Source organism: Taudactylus pleione, unplaced genomic scaffold (genome assembly GCF_031769625.1).
Source record: "Taudactylus pleione unplaced genomic scaffold, aTauple2 ptg000352l, whole genome shotgun sequence".
In the NCBI taxonomy this organism is placed as follows: Eukaryota; Metazoa; Chordata; class Amphibia; order Anura; family Myobatrachidae; genus Taudactylus; species Taudactylus pleione.
Window position 1 is genome coordinate 15,520,650 of NW_028284753.1, and position 21,259 is coordinate 15,541,908.

The window sequence follows — 21,259 nt, forward strand, 5'->3', positions numbered from 1 at the left end:
GATTGGCCGCTGTGTCGACAGATCCGTCGGTACAAGTACATCCATGTGGTTTAAGCAGATGCAAATGCCTGTCCTTCGATGGATGCAGAGAAAAGGATTTAAGATGAGAACACTGCAACCATGGTGTATAGATAGCTCATGCAGGAGAAACTTTAACAAACAGATACAAGTCTGAATCTCTACCAACAAAGTCTGCCGGTAGCAATTATTTTTTTCTATTAACCAAGCACCACAAGACAAAGACAGAGGAACATCTTGTACTATCAACTTGAATTTAAGGAAGAGGATCAGAGCATAAAAACTGGGAGTCCAGTGCCCCACAATGGATTCACAGAAAAGTGAAATAAACAAACAGATGACCAGGCAGCTGCTCGACTGCTGCCACACTGCCCAAGAGACACTAACAAATCTGGTACAATGTGCCATCACATTTTCAGGAAAAAGTTTGAAACTTCAATGTATGCCTGACAAATGACTGCAACTGTCTGCAGCGATAGCTTTAGACACAGTCTTCCCACTACTGGTGTTGGAAGGAACTTATACAGATAATAGTCATTATGGGGTTCCTTGATTTTGCCTTTTACTTTTATGGATAAATATTTACTAAAGCAGCAGCGTAACAGTTCTGCAGGATTTCAAATGACAATAATATGACATACAAAAAACACTTCTGGTTTTGCGTTTAATATTATTGCCATTTTAAATTATGTGGCCAAAACCACCAAGTGGTGGTTTTAAAAAGCCACCACTTAATTTACCCCTTAAACTTAAGACTCGAAGGGTCGTATTCAATTAGCTGCGAAAAGCGCTGTTTGGGACTTTGCCTGTTTTCATCTTATCCCCATATTCAATTGCAGGAGTTTTCGCCTAAGCGGAAAAATACAGGCAAAAACTTCTCTATGTATAGGCAGGCTAATTGGAAGTGCAAAATCTCTATTTTGTAGGGTACAAATGCGGGGATTTGGTCCAGAACCCTTTGGACCCCCCTGAATGACTAATCAGTCCAAAAAAAAAAAAAAAAAAGTGTTAGAAAATGTGTAAAAAGTGGGGGGCCTGGTACTTTGGGAGGGCTATATGGATGGGACAGGTATATTTGGGACTGCACAAAGCGGCAGCCGATGTATTTTTGAGATTTTTTTAAATCTTCACTTTAGAGACATCAAAATATGCTAGTACCCATTTTCATGTACCCCATATTAGACCTCAGTAGTTATTTTTCCACAAAAGAAATAGCTTTCTATAATTTTTCAGCACTTATGCATATAAGCATATAACAGCCAATTCTGACACTTTAAGAACACTTAACACTTTTAGTAGGGCTATTAGGACACTTCTATATTGGTTTCTAATGTTAGCTCAGCTTTTTCTGGAGTACAGACTGATCTCCCCAAAATCTTAGGGGACTTTTCCGCCAGTTTTGCTTTATGATGATTTTGCGTCTTTTGGAACGGATTACGGAGATAAGCGGGAGCGCGCAGGGAAAAAGTTATGCCCAAAAACAGGCAAAGGCGGCGTAAACATCGCAGCTCGGCTTTTCGCGGCTAATTGAATACGGGTCAAAGAGACTGTCTAGGAGGTAGAAGAAACATTCTACAATTGTATGGTTTCCCTGCTTTATAGTTCCTTGCATCTCTGCATTGCTGATGATGAAGGATGAATATACTTAGATCTTTGGGAATTTGATTAGATTTGCCTCTCAAGGATATCAGTATAATAGAATCCAGTTTCCCTCCGAAAAGAAAAGTCCCTTCAAAAGGCAGGTTATCCAAGCTATTCTTAGATTATGCACCTGAGCAGCTAATGCCCAATCAGAGGTCTCTTCTGGACAATACTGTTGGCCATCATAAATCCTACTGTAGTAGTAATGGTGTCCAAAAAGCTCAACACAGGAATTCTATACCTCTTTGTATGATTCCAATACTTTACAGTTATGTCCTGTTCATTTTCTTATTGCTATCCATGTGGAATGTATCTCACTTTAACCTTAGAGCTCTAGCAAGTGAGGCTGTGATAAAATCCGATTTTAATGTGCTTCCTGAACAAATATGAAGCTTTCAAATTGTCATTGTCCTACCCATGGTTTCTTTAAGAGGACATCCATCTGCAAGGGGAACTGTACTTTTAGCTGACATGCTCACAATGGTTTCATCTAATATGTGAACCTGACTCCATTTAATTATATCTTCATCATTAAATGTATACATGTGTTAAAGACTCTAGAATTGGAATGATGTTTTTCTACCTGTATTCATTCCTTGTGGATTAAATCTTTTAACACCTGATGTGCCAGAAAGACTTCTTGCATTTGCCTTCCTCAAAAATGGTTCTTTGTGCTGATATGATGCCACTTCATATGGATTTAAGCAAATTCTCCACATTATCTAGGGAGTCTTCCATTATCCCAGAGGAATCATTTTCTGAATGAGAATATCTATTTCGTACATCCACACTTGTAAGAAATATTGCATGAATATGCTGGAAACACACTGGTCGATATATCGGACATTTAATTGAATGGGCGATATATTGTGTGCGCATTGGCCATTATGTACAAACGATATGTCTGAATTACCTAATTCACAGACACACGCATTAGCTGTGCTGCACAGGTGATGCCCAATATATCTGCAGATATATTGGGCATCAGCCAACTGCACGTACACTTGTGGCAGAGCTGGTCGGTGAGTGACATGCAAATGCCCGCCCATTTGTAACATCAGTCACAACACATCGGGCAGACAATTGGTAAGTGTATATGCACTTACCAATCGTCAGATAGGACGGCAGATCCGCCGGACGGTCAATCCGTCATCCTAGTGCGTGCCCAGCTTTAGTGACAAAGACTTTCTTCATTCATACACTAAGTTTTCTATAACTGCTTTGAATGCAGACTTTTCTCTAATCTGAGAAACAACTTTTTGAGCAGAAAAGCCTGCTTGTCTGTAACCATTGATTGAGCTATTTGGGATCGGGCTCAAGATCCATCCCGTTTCTGTACACTGTTTCCTCAGACTATGTTTAAGAAAATTCAGGGATGACGTCTCAGACTAACACAGACATTTTTTAAATTCCAACAACATTTTACCTAATAAGTTCAAGAAAAAGTCAGAATTCTTCCCCATACAGTAGAAGAGTGGTCTCATTGGGACCCACTAATTTCCTATCCAAAAGGAATGTACAGTACAGAGGGAAAGTGCTCTTCCTTTCTTGTGGAAACCGCTGTAAGGCTCGTAGAAACAGAGAGATAACAAAAGTTATTACCATATCTCTTGTTTTCTACTTCAGGATCCACAGGGTTGACCTTGGGGATGTCCCAAAGCAGTACAACTAAGGGCGGGGACGCTCCTGGACTGAAAAGAGAATCCGGCGCCCGAAGAATGCATCCTGAGAGGCGATTGTGTCAAAAGCGTAGAACCTCAGAAAGGTCTGGATGGAAGACCATGTGGCCCGCCTTAACACAGCTGAACAGCCGAAGCGCCACGGCTAGCAGCCCACGGGGGACCCACAGACCGAGTAGAATGAGCCTTAACAGAGGCTGGAACAGGCAAACCCTCCTGTGAATAAGCCTCACAATTAACCAATTAAGTTTGTTTGCCGGCAGGCCAACCCCTCTTGTGAAAACCAAAGAGGACAAACAAGAAATCCGACTTCCGAATGGAACTAGTCCGGTCCACATAAACTTTGAGAGCACGGACCACATCTAAGGTAGCCTCACCAGCTGAGAGATCAGGTGACTGAAATGCCGGCACAACAATTTCCTGATTAATGTGGAACTTAGAAACCACTTTAGGTAGAAAACCCTGACGAGTGAGAAGCACTGCCCTGTCCTGGTGAAATATCAGAAAAGGAGGGCGACAGGAGAGCACCAATTCTGATGCCCTTCTGGCTGAAGCAATCGCCAGTAGAAAAGCAGTCTTAACCGTCAACCATTTCAGTTCCACCGACTCAAGAGGTTCAAAAGGAGGACCCTGCAGGACCCGAAGCACCACTGCCAAATCCCAAGGAGCCACTGGGGGAACAAAGGGAGGCTGAATCCTGAGAACACCCTGGAAAAAGGTGCTGACATCTGGCAGAGTAGCTAGCCTACGCTGGAACCACACAGCTAGTGCAGACACATGAACTTTCAAATAAGCTAGGCGTAAAGCCTAGTTCCAAAAGAGACTGAAGGAACGCCAAAACTCTAGAAACACGAAATGCCTGAGGATCGTAGTTTCTGGACTCACACCATTGAAAATAAGTATGCCACACTCTGTGGTAAATCCTTGCGGAAGCAGGCTTGCACGCCTGTAGCATTGTGCTGATGACTGAGCTGGAAAAACCCGGGACCTTAAGACTGATGTCTCAAGAGCCACGCCATCAAAGACAGACAACCCAGATCTGGGTAAAGGCAGGGCCCCTGAGACAACAGGTCCCGACGTTGAGGCAGAAGAAACGGATCGTCGATGGAGAGGCTCCTAAGATGGGAGTACCAAGGACGTCTGAGCCAAGCCGGAGCCACCAGCAGAAGCGTGCCGCCGTCCTGTTTGAATTTACAGAGGACCCGAGGCAGCAGAGATAAATCGAAAGGAATAGATACGCCAGCTGAAACGTCCATTTCACCGACACAGCGTCGACCAGGCTTGCGCCGGCGTCTCCTATCCTGGACCCGTACACAGGCAGCTTGTGATTGTGACGGGAAGCCATCAAGTCCACCTCCGGCAGTCCCCACCTGTCCACGAGCAGTTGAAATACCTCAAGGTGAAGCGACCATTCCCCGGGATACATGTCGTGACGGCCGAGGAAGTCCGCTTCCCAATTGAGGACTCCTGGAATGAAGACTGCAGAGATGGCCGGAAGGTGGCACTCCGCCCAAGACAGGATGCGTGACACCCCCGACATTGCTGCTCGACAGAGTCCCCCCTTGACGGTTGATGTACGCCACCGTGGTGGCGTTGTCGGACTGAACTTGCACTGCCCTTCCTTGAAGAGCGTGACCGGACAAACTGGAAGGCCCTGTACACGGTCCGAAGTTTCAGAATGCTGATGGGAAGAACCGCTTCTTCCGCCGTTCAATGGCCTGGAAGTGAAAGTGGACCATTCCAGGATCCAAAAGGGGCGACCCTTGGTGAGATGTGATGTCTGAAGTCACCAAGCAAATGACAGGCACACCTCCGGAGACAACACCAGCATCTGAGTCCTGATCCTGTGTGGTAACCCATTCCATTTGGATAGAATCAGCCTGGAATCATCCAGTGGCCTGGAACGAAACTGGGCATACTCCACCATGTCGAATGCTGACTCCATGGACCCCATAACTCTCATTGCCGAGTGAACAGACATCGGGGAAGTCTTCAGACAACTGCTCACTCGTAGTTGTAGGGAGAAAATCTTTTCTGGAGTCAGAAAGATCCTTTGCTGACGAGTCCAGAAGGGCTCCCAAATGAACCATCCTCTGTGATGGAATAAGGGAGGAAGTATCTCCGGAGAGCCTGCCAGCAATAGGAGGTCGTTCAGATACGGCAGAAGCCTTATACCCTGGCTGCGCAGATGGGCAGCCATGACCGCCATAATTTTGGTGAACACCCTTGGAGCCGTGGAAAGGCCAAAGGGCAGAGCCTGAAATTGGAAGTGAAGCTGGCGTATAGCAAACCTCAGTTACCGCTGGTGTGAAGGTGCTATAGGAACATGGATGTAGGCATCCTGGATGTCCAGGGAAACCATATAATCCCCCGGTTCCATAGCCAGAATGATGGAACGCAAAGTTCCCATCCTGAATGTGGGCACTCGGAGAAACTTGTCCAGTGATTTTAGGTTAAGGATAGGCCGATGAGACCCATTGGGTTTCGTAAGCAGAAACAGAGAAGAGTAGTAACCCGTCACTCGTTGAGAAAGCGAAACGGGAACAATGACCCTGCTTTCAGCAAGGACTCTATGGCTTCCTGAATCTGCAAGGCCTTGGTCTTGTCCTGAGATAGACTCAGGCAGAAGAACTGTCCAGGTCAGGGCCGAACAAAATCTCCCCATTAAAGGGTAAGGCCTCCAGGCCCTTCTTGGAATCCGCATCCACAAAGACCAGCGAGCAGAGACCGCTGCCGCCGAAACTCTGGAAGTCAGAAGGCTGGCATCCAAAGACGCTTCTCCAATATAGGAAGCGGCATCCCTCATCTGTCCCACTAAAGGTCTCTGCATTTCCGGAGAATCCTCAGGAAAAGTATCTTCCAGTACATTGGCCCAGCTCTCAATGGCTTTAGCCACCCAAGAGATGGCCATGGACGGATGGGCCACCGCCCCCGAGAAGTCTCCACTTTCCTGTCTGTGGGATCCTTTAGGCATGAAATAGACGGCATAGGGAAGGTAGCACTCTTGATTAAGCGAGTAACATGAGAATCCACCGCAGGCGTGGGTTTCCAGCTTTTTGCAATGACTTGCAGGAAACGGATAACTAGATAATAAACATTTCTCGGCTGGAACCTCTTACTAGGCGACTGCCAGGCCTCCGCCATATGATCAGTCAGCTGGTCAGATAGAGGAAAAGCAGCCAAAGTCACTTTTGCCTGCTTACATTTTGGATACTTGGATTTAGGAGCCAGGGCGTCATCCTCTGTATCAAGAATGGGACCGCACCACCCTCACCAATGCCGGCACATTAATGGAAGATTTAGTCTCCACCTCCCTGACAGGGGAATCCGAGTCAGAGTCCTCAGGCAATTCACCCTCATCGGAGGAAGCATCGGAGTCTGATAGTTGCGCAGACTGGGATGACATAACAGTGCGTTTAGACGCCTTTTGGAGGTTTGTCACTCCGTAACAGTTTGAAAGGCTGAAGATCGGGCCGCCAAAAACTCTGGACTGAACTGGAGAACACATCCACCCATGGTGGTTAACCCGCCTGCGGGGAGACCCTGGAAGGGAATGACGGACTGCTGCGTCACCGGAGCAGACTGAATATACATAGGTAGCCCCGTATATGGATTAAGAGACTGAGGCCCAGGGGGAAACTGCAATAATTGCGGTATACCTGGAGAAGGCGGGGGGGGGGGGGATGGCTGTTTGGGGTAACCTCCTATGGGATAGAGCAGTCAGGACCGCCACACGGTCCGCGATGGAAGCCAACACCTGAGAAAACACCGCCCAAGGAGGGTCCGGGGGGGGGGGGGGTTTTAGAGGGACCAGGTAACTGACAGCACCTCACACACAGCCCATCCTGTGATAAATCCTCCATATTTACCACTGCAACCTCAACTTCCTCATCAGACATGATAAAATAATAGATAGATATATCTATCTCTATATCTACATCTATACATCTCTATCTCAACACAACAGGGAATCTCATTGTTTACTCTTGGCGCACCCACAAATATGGTACCGTGTAGCACACAACTGTATGTGACCGACCTCACAAATACATGAATTTATATAAGTGAGATCCAAGAAACGCCCTTCCCACACACATCTGCCAGGGCTATAGGAGAAGGAACAAGATAGGTATAGGCTGACAGTAAGTAGAAACAAAGCACAGACAGTCAGCACTAGCAAAAGTCACATACAATGCACAAAGTTAATACTCACTGCACCTTGTCACTACAATCAACCTTCCCATATTCAGTGTCTGGGAGGACTATAGTGCTGTGTATGCTGTACTACCAAGAGAGAGGTACACAGGGGGACCAGTCCGCAGGCTGCCTGAGAGATCTGCGATGCTGCAAGGGAAGATGGCCGCCGGAGACCTCAGAGGAGGAGTGGCCATAGGAAAAATGCAGCTCAGCGTTGCCAGACCCGAGCGGAAAGGCACGCTGAGATGATGGGAGGAGCCGCTAGACAGGGAAGCCCCCCGGGGATGCCGGTTCCCGCAATGTATCCCTGGTGGTCTAGTGGACTCGCAGGGTATTCCTCAGGAGAGGGGGGGGCGCCGCCACTGCTAGCGCCTCCGGTCTGTCCCCAGAGACCAGAGGCAGAAGGCTGCATCCGCAAGCGGTGACACGCGACTTACCTTGTCCCCGGCGATCTGGCAGCAGCCTAGGGATTCCTCCAGAGACCGGCTAGTACAGAATCTGGGGTCCCGCTGCGATCCCCAGATCTGTACTGGTGTCACAGCGCCAGCGGGGTTTAGGAGCGGCAGCTTGGCCGTCCAATGGACAGTCTGATGCCGCCGCTCTGAAGAGTAGTAAAAAAGAAATAAAATTAAACTCTTAAAATAAAATAAGCTTAGGGGCTGCTAAGCAGACCCCTTGCGCTAAGGGTGACCCGACTCCGGCAGGGCACCAACTACAACTGAGGTGCCTATGGCTCGGGGGTGGGGTATAGAGGAGGATGGACCCAGTGCATCCTGGGAGCAGCAAAAGCTTTAACTGCGTGGTGCCTGTGGATCCAGATCCAGCTATACCCCAAGGTCAACCCTGTGGACCCTGAAGTAGAAAAAGGTATTTTTTAGTTTGATCATTAGCGCTCTTTTGTGGCTATATGTGTTATATTACCTATACTAGTTTATCAAACTGGTCTTACATTTACCTGATGCGGACTCATGTGGTTTTGAAAATAAGCTGGAACTCTGCTGGACTGAAATGGGCTGTGTTTGTCCAGAGGCGACGATGGGAATGGATGTAGGTACAGTTGGTGCCATGCAAAATGCTATATTGGGAAAGAAAATGTATAGGCATTATTATAGACAAGTGGCAGCAAGAATAGTGCTGAAATAGAAATACTGAAATATTTACAAAAGGATACCTGAAGACTGCAAAGCAGTGTTTGCCGTTTGAGTGGTAGGAGCCATTGGTGTTGTAGTAGGGGGTATGGCTGTTGCCACTGGACCAGAAAATGAGAAACCCCCCTTACTGGAAGCAACTGGTTGTGCTTGTGCAGTTCCAAATGAAAAGCCCGTTGTCTGAGCAGTCTGGGTGGTTCCACCAATGTTATTTCCAACAGCCGGCTGCATCCCAATACCTACGCTCAGCTTAGGGGCATTGTTCCTGCAAAGAAACAATTTCTAGATGTTGTAAACCAAATGCTGTGAAGATTAAAAATACAATTAAAGGAGCAGAAAAAGTCTGATGAATGTGACATTAATTACAACATGCAGTGATACAGAAAGTATTTACCAATTTGACTTTTTCACATTTAATTTTCTTACATAGTGGAGTCAAATAGATTGAAATCGGGAATTTATATAGTTTAAATATACACACACACACTAAAGATACTTCATTATAATTAAATAAAAAATCAATTTGTTACATAAAATATTACATGCCCCTTGTTTTAGGTTTAAGTTTTTGGGAAAAGCATCTTAAAAATCACTGCTGTGAGTATTTGCCAAGTCTCTGCTAGCTTTAAACATATGCGCCCTGCGATTTCATTCATCTCAGGTCTCCAAGTTCCCTAGATGTACATCATAGTAATAAGCTAATAGGGTTTACACTCAATGAACTAAGTGGAAATCTGTCACAAGAGCATGAATTCTCCAATAAGGAATAGCGCACTATTCAATGAAAAAAAGCTAGGCTTCATATGTAGCAAAAACATACTGCAAATACAGTCAAAAATTGCAATTCATTTTTGGAGAAAAAGATAGTCGAATATTAAACTGCTTGAAATAAATATACTTTCATATCAAAGCAGCTTACAAACACAGCAATTTTGAAATCTGTCTCACCCAGTCAATCCAGTGGCAGGTGTAGATGCTGCTTGTGTACCAAAACTGAATCCAGAAGGTGGTGTAGCAGAGGCAGCCGGTGTAGAGAAAAGGAGTCCACTAGGTTGTGCTGAGGAAGTGGTTTGTGTAGTGGTGCCAAAACTGAAGCCAGCAGATGGAGTGGCTGTTACTCCACCGAACGCAAAGCCCGAGCTTCCTGTAGGAGCAGTACTTTTTGGCGTTCCAAAGCTAAAACCACCAGAAGGTGCATTTGTTCCAAAGTTGAAACCACTCATTTTGCCTTGGTCTGGGGGTAAAAAATTAAATACAAATTATAGTTAGTCTGAGTTACATTTAAAAAAAAAATCACAAAAAAAAATCACAAAAAAATGTTAAATGTAATTTGGTCACTATGTATACACGGATGTTATGTTTCTGTCTAATATTGTAGACTGCAGTGTGTGTTTGGATTATGTTTATAGACTAAACTCTAATGGGACAGATGAGAATGAGACAAAAAGCTACAATTGTAAACGCAATAATCAGAATTATTGGCCTGATTCAATGGTGGATCTGTGGTTACCGCATGGAGACGCAGAACAAATCTGGATGCAGAGTGTGTGCAGATAGTTTTGAGGAATTAGGTATATTGTAATAGTGTGTATGTATGAATCTGCATGTTCAGCTTTGAACTGTCAGGGAAATGTATTAACAGTCACATCTGAAGTATGAGTGTAAAGTGTGTATCCAGGCAGCACAAGTAATGGTACCGTGTGATGTAACTCCCTGCACTTATCCTCGCTGTACAGAGTGGAGAGCTGTAAGATCCTTCCCAGGGGAACATCAGGACACAAATACGGCAGCTCAGATACCTATGAGCGGCATATACTACAGTGGGTCATCTCTCACTCCATATATGTTACATCAATCCCTGAGGGTCTAAAACACACATCAACGTGCTGTGCACGGCCCCATGTATCACATCTCCAGCACGGGGAAATAGTCTGGATGAATATAACGGCCGAGTGACACACACCGGGCGCGGAGAGAGATCACACCTACCGGTACGACTGCCGGTCCCGCGTCACAGCGACGATAAACTTCAGAAGACGTCATTGCGTAATTACGTCTCACCGAACGCACCTGAGGACCCCCGATTCAGCGCGGTTTAGGTGTCCTCCCTAATGCCTGCGCATGTAAAACAAACATTCTGCCATAGATAGATGTCAGATTATAGGCCGTTGTGTTGTGAGAGAGCTCACATGGTCTCTCAAATCAGTTCCTGTTATAAGATATTATAGATACAGGCATGTGCTGGGGCCGCTGCTAGTTTGGGCTTCACGGGTTACCAGGGCAACGGGTGTTTGTGTGAGAAGAAGCCGCATGTGAGACTTCACATCCAGTTGACTATACCGTGTACTGTATTTAGGATTGCAAGGTAAGAAGGGGCATGCCCAATACACGTATCACTATAATATTACCCGATTTAGACATTATCATTGTCCCAGCATGTACCTGCATGTATAGTGAACAGTCTTTTGAATTTCAGATTTTATTTAATATTATGGGGGAGATGTACCAAGTTTTCTACATAGTGAACCAGTGGAGAAGTTGCCAATCGGCTATCTGTATCTAGGACATTCTATCAAATGATAGGTAGAAGCTGATTGGCTGCTATGTGCAACTATCTACTTGTCCAATTCTCAACTATAGGGAAATTCAATTCAAAGTGATGTTCTGCTGCGTTGCCCAACGGCGGAGATGTACTTGAAGAGTGATTAAGTGGATAGAGATAACGTACCAACCAATCAGCTCCTAACTGTCCTTTTACAGGCTGTGGCCCAGTTTTATCAACGAGTGATATTCTTGTTATTGCTTGTTACTTATGTTAGATGGTGCTCCAACTAATCAACTCCTGTTATGTATTTACATGCGCAGTACGCAACAATCGGCTGCTTGCGTGCGTATTAGCAACTGCGTTCCTTACTGAATCAGGCCCACAGTCCCATGTTATGTATGTCACTTGGTGCATGCAGTACCCGTTCACTACAGCTCATTGTATACCTTTTGTTTTTCTCGGATAAACCTGTCCTTATCCAGACAGAGCAACCCAATTAATACCATCCCTCCTACTGTAAATTGGTATAGGTGTGTGTGTATCTCTCTCTCTTTCTAAATAATCTTTTTTTTTTTTTTTTTATCTCTCCACGGCCCCCTGCATCTGATACCAGCCTGCACCATGTCACCACGGTCCCCTGCATCACACAATAACCTCCTGCCCCCTCCTGCATCTGATACCAGCCTGCGCCATGTCACCACGGTCCCCTGCACCACACAATAACCTCCTGCCCCCTGCATCTGATACCAGCCTGCGCCATGTCACCACGTTCCCCTGCATCACACAATAACCTCCTGCCCCCTGCATCTGATACCAGCCTGCGCCATGTCACCACGGACCCCTGCATCACACAATAACCTCCTGCTCCCTGCATCTGATACCAACCTGCGCCATGTCACCACAGTCCCCTGCACCACACAACCTCCTGCGCCCTGCATCTGATACCAGCCTGCGCCATGTCACCACAGTCCCCTGCATCACACAATAACCTCCTGCCCCCTGCATCTGATACCAACCTGCGCCATGTCACCACAGTCCCCTGCATCACACAATAACCTCCTGCCCCCTGCATCTGATACCAGCCTGCGCCAAGTCACCACGGTCCCCTGCATCACATAATAACTCCTGTCCCCTGCATCTGATACCAACCTGCGCCACGTCACCACGGTCCCCTGCATCACACAATAACCTCCTGCCCCCTGCATCTGATACCAGCCTGCACCATGTCGCCACAGTCCCCTGCACCACACAATAACCTCCTGCCCCCTGCATTTCACCAGAGCAATACTTTGAAAAGCAAAACTTCACATTAAGAAGTGTTAACAGTAGAAAACAAGCTGCAAGGCCTAATTAAATGAAACGCCTATTTAATTAATGGAAGTAGACATAATGAGATGCACAAACTAGTTCAAATAAACTTTGTGTAGAAACCTCTGACAGCTGTTAAGGTGCATACACACTGAACAGGCCAACCCCGGGCGAGGTAATTAGCCGCGGTAATACCCCCCATAGAGAAATATATAGAATCCAATACAGGCAGCACTCCACGCATACTCAATAATTCAAACCTTTTATTTCATTTTTGTGCAACATTTAAGATGCATTTTTTTTTACATCTTTTCCGAGGCATCTGACAAAAGATGTAATAAATGCATCTAACATGTGGCACAGAAATGAAGTAAAAAGTTTGTATCATTGAGTGTCTGTGGAGTGCTGCCTGAACTGGATTCTGGACCTGATTCAGCAGCGATCGCAACTGCGATTACACACGCAATCGGCTGATTGTTGCGTACTGCACACGCATATGCATCACAGTGCGCGAACACACCACTGCAATCGGGACTGTGATTGCAGTGACTACGCAGACCCTTCGCAGAGTGATTGACAGGAAGTACTGTTTTAGGATGGTGACGGGAGTGGTCGGAGAAACGCAGACGTGTCAGTGCATTTGAATGCCGTTATAGGAGCGTGCATAAATTAGCCACTGCGATGTCATACGCAGCTTGAGCTCCCACTACGTGAGATGAGGTTAGCAATTTCTGAGTAAGGTGAGACCTTGTGCAAGTGTGCGTGAGGATGCGATCGTACTCGATGTTATCGATGGTTTTGCAGTCTTGCTAAGTGTTACAGATGTGTGTAAGGTAAAGTGGACGTCCTTATGTTAAGCTGCGTATGGTATTGCGATCGCAAACAGTAGCATATCTTCGCAGTGAGACTGCGTGCGTAATTGCTATTGCCATCGCAGTTGCGATCCATACTGAATCAGGCCCTCCATGTTTAAGATGGAGTGTTCTGCTTTGGTCTTAGGATTTGCACCCTGGCAGTTAAGCTTGTTATATGGAGTGCCGGTCTATTTGGCTAATATATATATATATATATATATATATATATATATATATATAATTATTATTATTATCCTTTATTTATATGGCGCCACAAGGGTTCCGCAGCGCCTTACATAGTACATAAACATAGTGCACAAACATAGTACATAGACATAGTACATAGACAGTTGAGCAGAACAAAAAAACAGTGTCATACAGTTTAAGACAATGCAATACAAGTACATGGTATATAAACACTGCTGCAACAGAAGCAGAATGGCAAAAGTCACGGGTTAGGTGCTTTTGAGTATAGAGCAGATAATATAAGTAAAGAAAGGATAAGCACAAGAGGAAAGAGGGCCCTGCTCGTGAGAGCTTACATTCTAGAGGGGATGGGCAAACAGACAGGGGTGACACGGATGGGGTAGAAAGTGAGCATGGGACAGAGGGTTAGGATGACAGATGGCTGGATTCCTATTTTACAGTATGTGTGGAAGTCATTTGAATTAAGATTTAAGCCACTGACATTCTACTTTAAGAGGCAGTTTTTGTAGGTGTCTGTGGACAGCCATGGCTGTTATATCAGTTTACGTGAAGTCTGATGGGTAGCTGAAGCCACTTCATGAAGGGCTATTTAGAGAGTTTGGTTAACGTATAAACCAGCAGTCTCAGGTAAATGTAGAAATTGGTAAAAGTAGTTATTGTAAAGAGATGTTCAGATGTAAAATAATAAGTTGTGATCAAGTGTGAATTCTATAAGGCACATTTATTGATTTGGAGGGTGATGGGAGACATGTGAGGTTTGCAGGATATTTATTCCATAGTATATCCGCTGTCCGTGTGTGGGACCTGGATTTGGTGATATGTCACCAAATAATAAAAGCAGAAGAATGGAGAAGTAGATATAGGTGTCTAAAAAATTTTTATAGTGACACAATGAGGCTGTAATAGTCAATTTTTGATGAAAAGAAATCTCATTAGTTTTTAGAGGAGGTGAGTGACTCAATAGGGCAGCAGTGTGCCCAGAGAGGGGAGATGCAGGGAGAGTTAGGGATGTTATATCCTTAGAGAAAATACAAAGGAGGGAGTTGAAAAAAAGAAATGTGTAGTACATGGTGAGTTTTAGGTTTGTTTTTTTTAGACAAATTTTAAAGTAATGGTAACTTAATCTGAAATTACCTTAGATGTTGGTCAATGTTTGTTCAACTGTTTGATTAACTGTTATGTAATCACACTTTGTGCATTTGACACTTGGTGTTTTTAACCCCAGCTACAAACAGCCCCAGCTGCCCCTAGACTGAATATAAGTTGTGGTAACCCTTGATTAAGACAGGCTACAACTGACTCAATTGGCTTGCTGATCAAAGGAGATAACTTGCTCTGAGTTGGAGCAAAAACCAGGCAAGATATATACCATAAACTATGCTTCACTGACCAATACAGACTATACAGGAAGAGAAAAAAAAAATCTATGCAAGAGATACAGTCACATACATTTGAATCCACACACGATTGCAAGCATGAGGTTCTCTGCAGAATATCGGTGCAATAAGCAAGATGAGACAGTCACATACCTGATGGATGAAATGAAATAAACAGATGATTAGTCCATATTCATGCAGGATAAATGTTTGATTAACTGTTATGTAATCACACTTTGTGCATTTGACACTTGGTGTTTTTAACCCCAGCTACAAACAGCCCCAGCTGCCCCTAGACTGAATATAAGTTGTGGTAACCCTTGATTAAGACAGGCTACAACTGACTCAATTGGCTTGCTGATCAAAGGAGATAACTTGCTCTGAGTTGGAGCAAAAACCAGGCAAGATATATACCATAAACTATGCTTCACTGACCAATACAGACTATACAGGAAGAGAAAAAAAAAAATCTATGCAAGAGATACAGTCACATACATTTGAATCCACACACGATTGCAAGCATGAGGTTCTATGCAGAATATCGGTGCAATAAGCAAGATGAGACAGTCACATACATTTGAATCCACACACAATTGCAAGCATGAGGTTCTATGCAGAATATCGGTGCAATAAGCAAGATGAGACAGTCACATACATTTGAATCCACACACGATTGCAAGCATGAAGTTCTCTGCAGAATATCGGTGCAATAAGCAAGATGAGACAGTCACATACATTTGAATCCACACACGATTGCAAGCATGAGGTTCTATGCAGAATATCGGTGCAATAAGCAAGATGAGACAGTCACATACATGTGAATCCACACACGATTGCATGCATGAGGTTCTATGCAGAATATCGGTGCAATAAGCAAGATGAGACAGTCACATACATGTGAATCCACACACGATTGCAAGCATGAGGTTCTATGCAGAATATCGGTGCAATAAGCAAGATGAGACAGTCACATACATTTGAATCCACACACGATTGCAAGCATGAGGTTCTATGCAGAATATCGGTGCAATAAGCAAGATGAGACAGTCACATACATTTGAATCCACACACGATTGCAAGCATGAGGTTCTCTGCAGAATATCGGTGCAATAAGCAAGATGAGACAGTCACATACCTGATGGATGAAATGAAATAAACAGATGATTAGTCCATATTCATGCAGGATAAATGTTTGATTAACTGTTATGTAATCACACTTTGTGCATTTAACACTTGGTGTTTTTAACCCCAGCTGCAAACAGCCCCAGCTGCCCCTAGACTGAATATAAGGAGTGGTAACCCTTGGTTAAGACAGGCTACAACTGACTCAATTGGCTTGCTGATCAAAGTAGATAACTTGCTCTGAGTTTGAGCAAAAACCAGGCCAGATATTTACCATAAACTATGCTTCACTGACCAATACAGACTGAGGGATGAAATTAAATAAACTGATGATTAGTCCATATTCATGCAGGATAAATGTTTGATTAACTGTTATGTAATCACACTTTGTGCATTTAACACTTGGTGTTTTTAACCCCAGCTGCAAACAGCCCCAGCTGCCCAATATGTGGGCGGAGTCTGTAAGTCGGCCGGGTAAGGGGTCCAGAGCCCGGAACAGAGCGGCGAAGACCGCGGCACCGGCGGGATGGGAGGGCCTCCTGCCCCTGGTTCGGGCAGAGCTGGTTGCCGTGGAAACGCGCCCCATTAGAAGCCTTCTGATTAGTCATCACAGCTCGCTGTTATTGCGGCGCGCGATCCTACTGTCCGTCCCACATACTGCCAGTTGCAGCTGCATTGCAGCAGATATACAGGTATTGTGTTTATGGAGTCACAGAGCTCTTACTGTCCATCTCACATACTGCAAGTTACAGCTACATTCCAGCAGATAGATATTATGTTGGTGGAGTCACAGCTCTCATATATTGAACATATACACTCCATAGAGGGACGGAAAGAGGGCACTAAAAGTTACGTGGTGGATGACAAACTACAGGCTATCTAATTAGCATTTTCTGGTACGCAGCCTCTATATGTAATTATACTACTACTAATTGAAAGGAAATACTACACTATATACATTCTTTCTCCTATGAGCCCATTTTAGCTTCTTAGAAGGTGATCAAGCAGATGACATCCCACTCAACCTGCCTTATATAGACCACCCACCTTCTGGATCTACAGATAAGCTCAAAAGTTTTTCTTTTTGGTACGCACAATCACTTCTATGAGCACGAATTATCACCATTTTTAAATACTACACTATTAGGCGCATGTCTTCTTACACTTCTTTTTCAGAACTACTCCATCTGTAAGCCAAACAGACCCCAAGGAGACTGCTGCCGCCTTTTAATTAAGGATCAGTGACTTAAACAGCATATTTACCAATACACTATCACAATATCAAACTTGAAGTTTGAGGAGATAAAACAATTACTGTGCGCTGTCCCTACACATTTTCCACATATATATATATATATATATATATATATATATATATCTCATGAGAGATGGCACTCAAAAAAACACTATTTGGCAGGGGGGTGCTAGGTCCAAAACAAGTTGTAATATATAACACCCTGTCACTAAGCTAGCTAATCGCCTGCAGAGTAAACAAAATACCAGCACTCACGTTTAGATGTATCCACAGGTTTATTCACAAGGCATGTAAACAGACATACCACATAGCTATCAGTGGCCCAACAATCGTTTCAACTGTACTTCAGTTTTCCTCAGGGGCTAACACATACTGAGCCCTGGAGCTCTTAATATACCCAAAAAGGGCGCCAAAATCAGTAAAGCCCAAATCATGCTGTGTTGCCTTGGCCACGCCCCTCGGCGTTGATTGGCTACAAGGCATCAGGTGGGTGGGCGGGCTTTAAAAGGTAAATAAACAGCCTCCGTTTGTTACACATACATGACTGTCAGTATGAGTACTGTAGCCTGCGCTGTGGACTGGACAGATCATGACACTATAGAACAAAACAAATACATACACATATATGACTATGGAACAATTAGTGAATCATCGCTGATATCAGTCTCTAGACAGCATCAATTTGGAGAAACCAGCCAACTGGTATCACAGCGCTGGCAACTCCATAATTCCATCATATAGCATTGATCTGTAACTGCATATAATCACTTACAAAGCCATATAGACATGAAACATGACAATGTTACTGCATACAGTACGTGTGCATTAGAAAATATGACAAGGCTCTTTGGAGCCATACACCATAACACCATGCCATATGCATAAGAATGTATGGCACCCGGCTCTGATTAGAACAGCACTGGAAATGTATGGCAACAGATCGCTGTGGTCAGCTTATATCAAACGTTGGTGTATAGACCTGCTGGTCTCTCTACAATACAGCACCAATAACACCACTATTAAATTGCCAACACATTTAAATGAATATACAGCCAATAGTATAGTCCAGGCCATTACAAAGGCCACTCCTGTACTGCCATATGTACCAGGATAATGAATGCAACAAAGACGTGTATACTAAGAAATGCACACAAAAAAAGTGAAAACACCATAACACCATGCCATATGCACATAAGTGCACAGCACCCGGTAAAATAAACTGGTCACCCTTAGCCATTATGCGACTTATAGCAATGTCCCCAAGGCAACTTGCGTGATACCAGTACTGTATGCATATCATATAATGTATTGCTACCACCCATGGGTAACAAAGTCACATGTAAGGCTAGTGATAAAATAAATGAATCCAAACAGAGAATATGTCTAAAGAAAACAGTTCATTTTGAAGTCCTCATTGAGCCCATTAGGTGAGAGACTGTTCAATCGATGAATCCATTGTAGTTCCCTTTGTAGCAGAATTTTTTCTCTATCGCCACCACTTTAGAGCGGTGGAATGTGGTCAATAATGTGACATTTAAGCTGTCTAACAGAATGTCCTTTGTTTTTAAAATGTCTAGCTACCGGTAAGTTTGACAAATCCTGTCTCTGATCTGCAGTGGATACAGATTTCTTGATAGAAGACCGGTGTTGGCTGAGTCTTTCTTTGAGCATTCTGTTAGTTTACCCAACGTACACAAGGTCACATGGACAAGTGAGAGCATAAAGAACATATTTGCTGTTGCAGTCCAAATGATGCCTAATATTATATTTGTTCCCATCCTGAGGATTGGTGAAGCAACTGCCCATTGCCAAAAAGGGACAGTTGGTGCAGCCTGTACATTTAAAGGTTCCTGGTTTTCTGCTTAACCAATGGGCTTGTTGTTTTTTATATTTGTAAGAATCCGTCTGGACTAACAAATCTTTCAAATTGGGGCCACGTCTATAGGCAAACCGTGGTACCCCACTAATTTGTGTAGACAAAGCAGGGTCACTGGTCAATAAATGCCAGTGCTCTAGTACCTTCTTCCGTATAAAGCTGGACGCAGTAGTGTATGTGCTGCAAAAGTTGAACACATTCAACCCTTTATCAGGGTAAGTTTCTTTTTGTTCAAATAAATCTTCCCTTCTAAGTTTGCCTACTTTGGCAAGTGCTTCATCAATATCATCCTTTGAATATCCTCTTTCGAGGAAGCGTTGTCCCATATCCATCAGAGCTATAGAGGTAGACTTTGGCTCTGAGTTGATCCTTACTACTCTTAAAAGTTGTGAGTAAGGTAACCCTTTCTTGAGGGGTGCTGGATGAAAGCTAGTTGCATGTAGCAGCTTGTTTTTATCAGAGTCCTTGCTGAAAATTCTGGTATGATTCTTATTCAGTGAGACTGATGCATCTAAAAAATTGATGTGCTCTCTGCTAAACGTGAGACTGAGGCATATTGTGCCAGGAATTGAATTGAGGTAGTTAATGAATTGTAATAATTTTTATTCGCCCGCCTGCCATATCAGAAATAGGTCGTCAATGTACCTTACATAAAAAGTACACTCTTTCAATCAGAGCTGCCATACAGATATTTATGTTCATAGGCTGACATGAATATGTTAGCGTAGGAAAGGGCCATATTTGACCCCATCGCTGGCCCTTGTTTTTGAAGATAGAATCCATTCTCAAATAAGAAATAATTCTTGTTGAGAATGATGTCAATATGTAACAGATATTCTACTGGTGGACCTTTATAGAATTCACTCTGACTGATACATTCCCTACAAGCTTGAATCCCCAAGTCATGAGGTATGTTGGTGTAGAGACTTGCTATGTCTAATGTGACCAATAGAGAGTGCTCATTAATCCCTGTTACCTTTTCCAATTTTTTAAGAAAATCCGTAGTGTCAGATATTAAGCTGTCAATATTTTTCACCAGTGGTTGAAGGTGGAAAACAACTAATTGGGAAAGTGGCTGACATAACGAGCCTCTCCCCGAAATTATCGGTCGACCGGGGGGGGTGTGTTAAGGATTTGTGCACCTTTGGAAGAGTGTATAGAATTGGTGTCTTGGGGTGTTTCTGTCTCAGAAAATCTGCTGTTTCGATACTAATGTACCGATTATTGACACCGAGGTTAATTACCTCATCAATTTCCTTCTCGTATCTCGTATCTCCATGTAGGGTCATAGTCAAGCCTATGATAGCAGATGGTATCTGCCAGTTGGTTGTGGATCTCATGGGCATAATCATCATAATTAATCAGTACAATACCGCCGCCTTTGTCGGCTGCTCGTATCACAAGATTAGTATCTTCTTTCAATGTTTTAATCGCCTTGCGTTCATCTAGGTTGATGTTATGATATGAGATCTTTTGTTTTTCTTTAAATGGTATTGTGTCTCTTTTCAATACCCTCATAAAGGTATGTATTGAGGGGTTCAGTGTGGGTGGATCAAATTTACTCACAGCTTTTAGGTTGCTACATTCAGATTCCATGGTGGTCGTGGAACTTTGTGAATCATTCATTTTTTGGGCAAAAAAATCCTTAAGGCGTAATTGCCTATTTAATTTGTACATATCGACTTGCCAATCAAATCTCTTCTGAAGGAGAGTTGATACAAAAGAAAGTCCTTTTCCAAGGAGAGAAACCTCTGCAGGAGTAAGAGAGTGGTTAGACAGATTGAAAATTAAAACAACCTATAGGTTTGCTTAATTCTTTCTTCTTGAACCTCTTCCTCCCACCTCTACGAGTGTGTATAAGGGTTTTTATTGGTGCCCTTCTGTTCCTGTCAGACCTTGCCAGATATGTGGCTTCCTGTCCGATTCTGGTGGGGAGGTCTGAATCACTTGCTGGATTATAAAGAAAATAGAGTATATCCATGGTTCTCCAGAGTTGAGCAGAGAAGATACAAACCACAGTTTAGAAGAAATAT

General features: G+C 43.9%; 2 protein-coding genes across 6 annotated transcripts in view; one reads left to right on the forward strand and one right to left on the reverse strand.

Annotated features, from left to right (window-relative positions):
- Positions 1–10,774, reverse strand: part of NUP62CL (nucleoporin 62 C-terminal like) — a 32,918-nt gene extending 22,144 nt beyond the window's left edge. The window contains exons 1-4 of one of the 4 annotated variants that reach the window (XM_088444297.1): positions 10,673–10,774; positions 9,632–9,917; positions 8,707–8,948; positions 8,491–8,610 (exon numbers count right to left, since the gene is read on the reverse strand). In XM_088444297.1, the coding sequence (XP_088300423.1) occupies positions 8,491–8,610; positions 8,707–8,948; positions 9,632–9,906 (637 nt within the window). In that variant the 5' untranslated portion in view covers positions 9,907–9,917; positions 10,673–10,774. The other 3 variants (XM_088444293.1, XM_088444295.1, XM_088444294.1) reach the window with 3 other exon arrangements.
- Positions 10,775–10,813: 39 nt separating this feature from the next.
- DNAAF6 (dynein axonemal assembly factor 6) overlaps positions 10,814–21,259 on the forward strand; it is a 179,172-nt gene continuing 168,726 nt past the window's right edge. Inside the window, exon 1 of one of the 2 annotated variants that reach the window (XM_088444298.1) lies at positions 10,814–11,048. The gene's annotated coding sequence lies outside the window, so the exon portion shown is untranslated. The remainder of the gene's footprint in view (positions 11,049–21,259) is intronic. The other variant, XM_088444299.1, reaches the window with a different exon arrangement.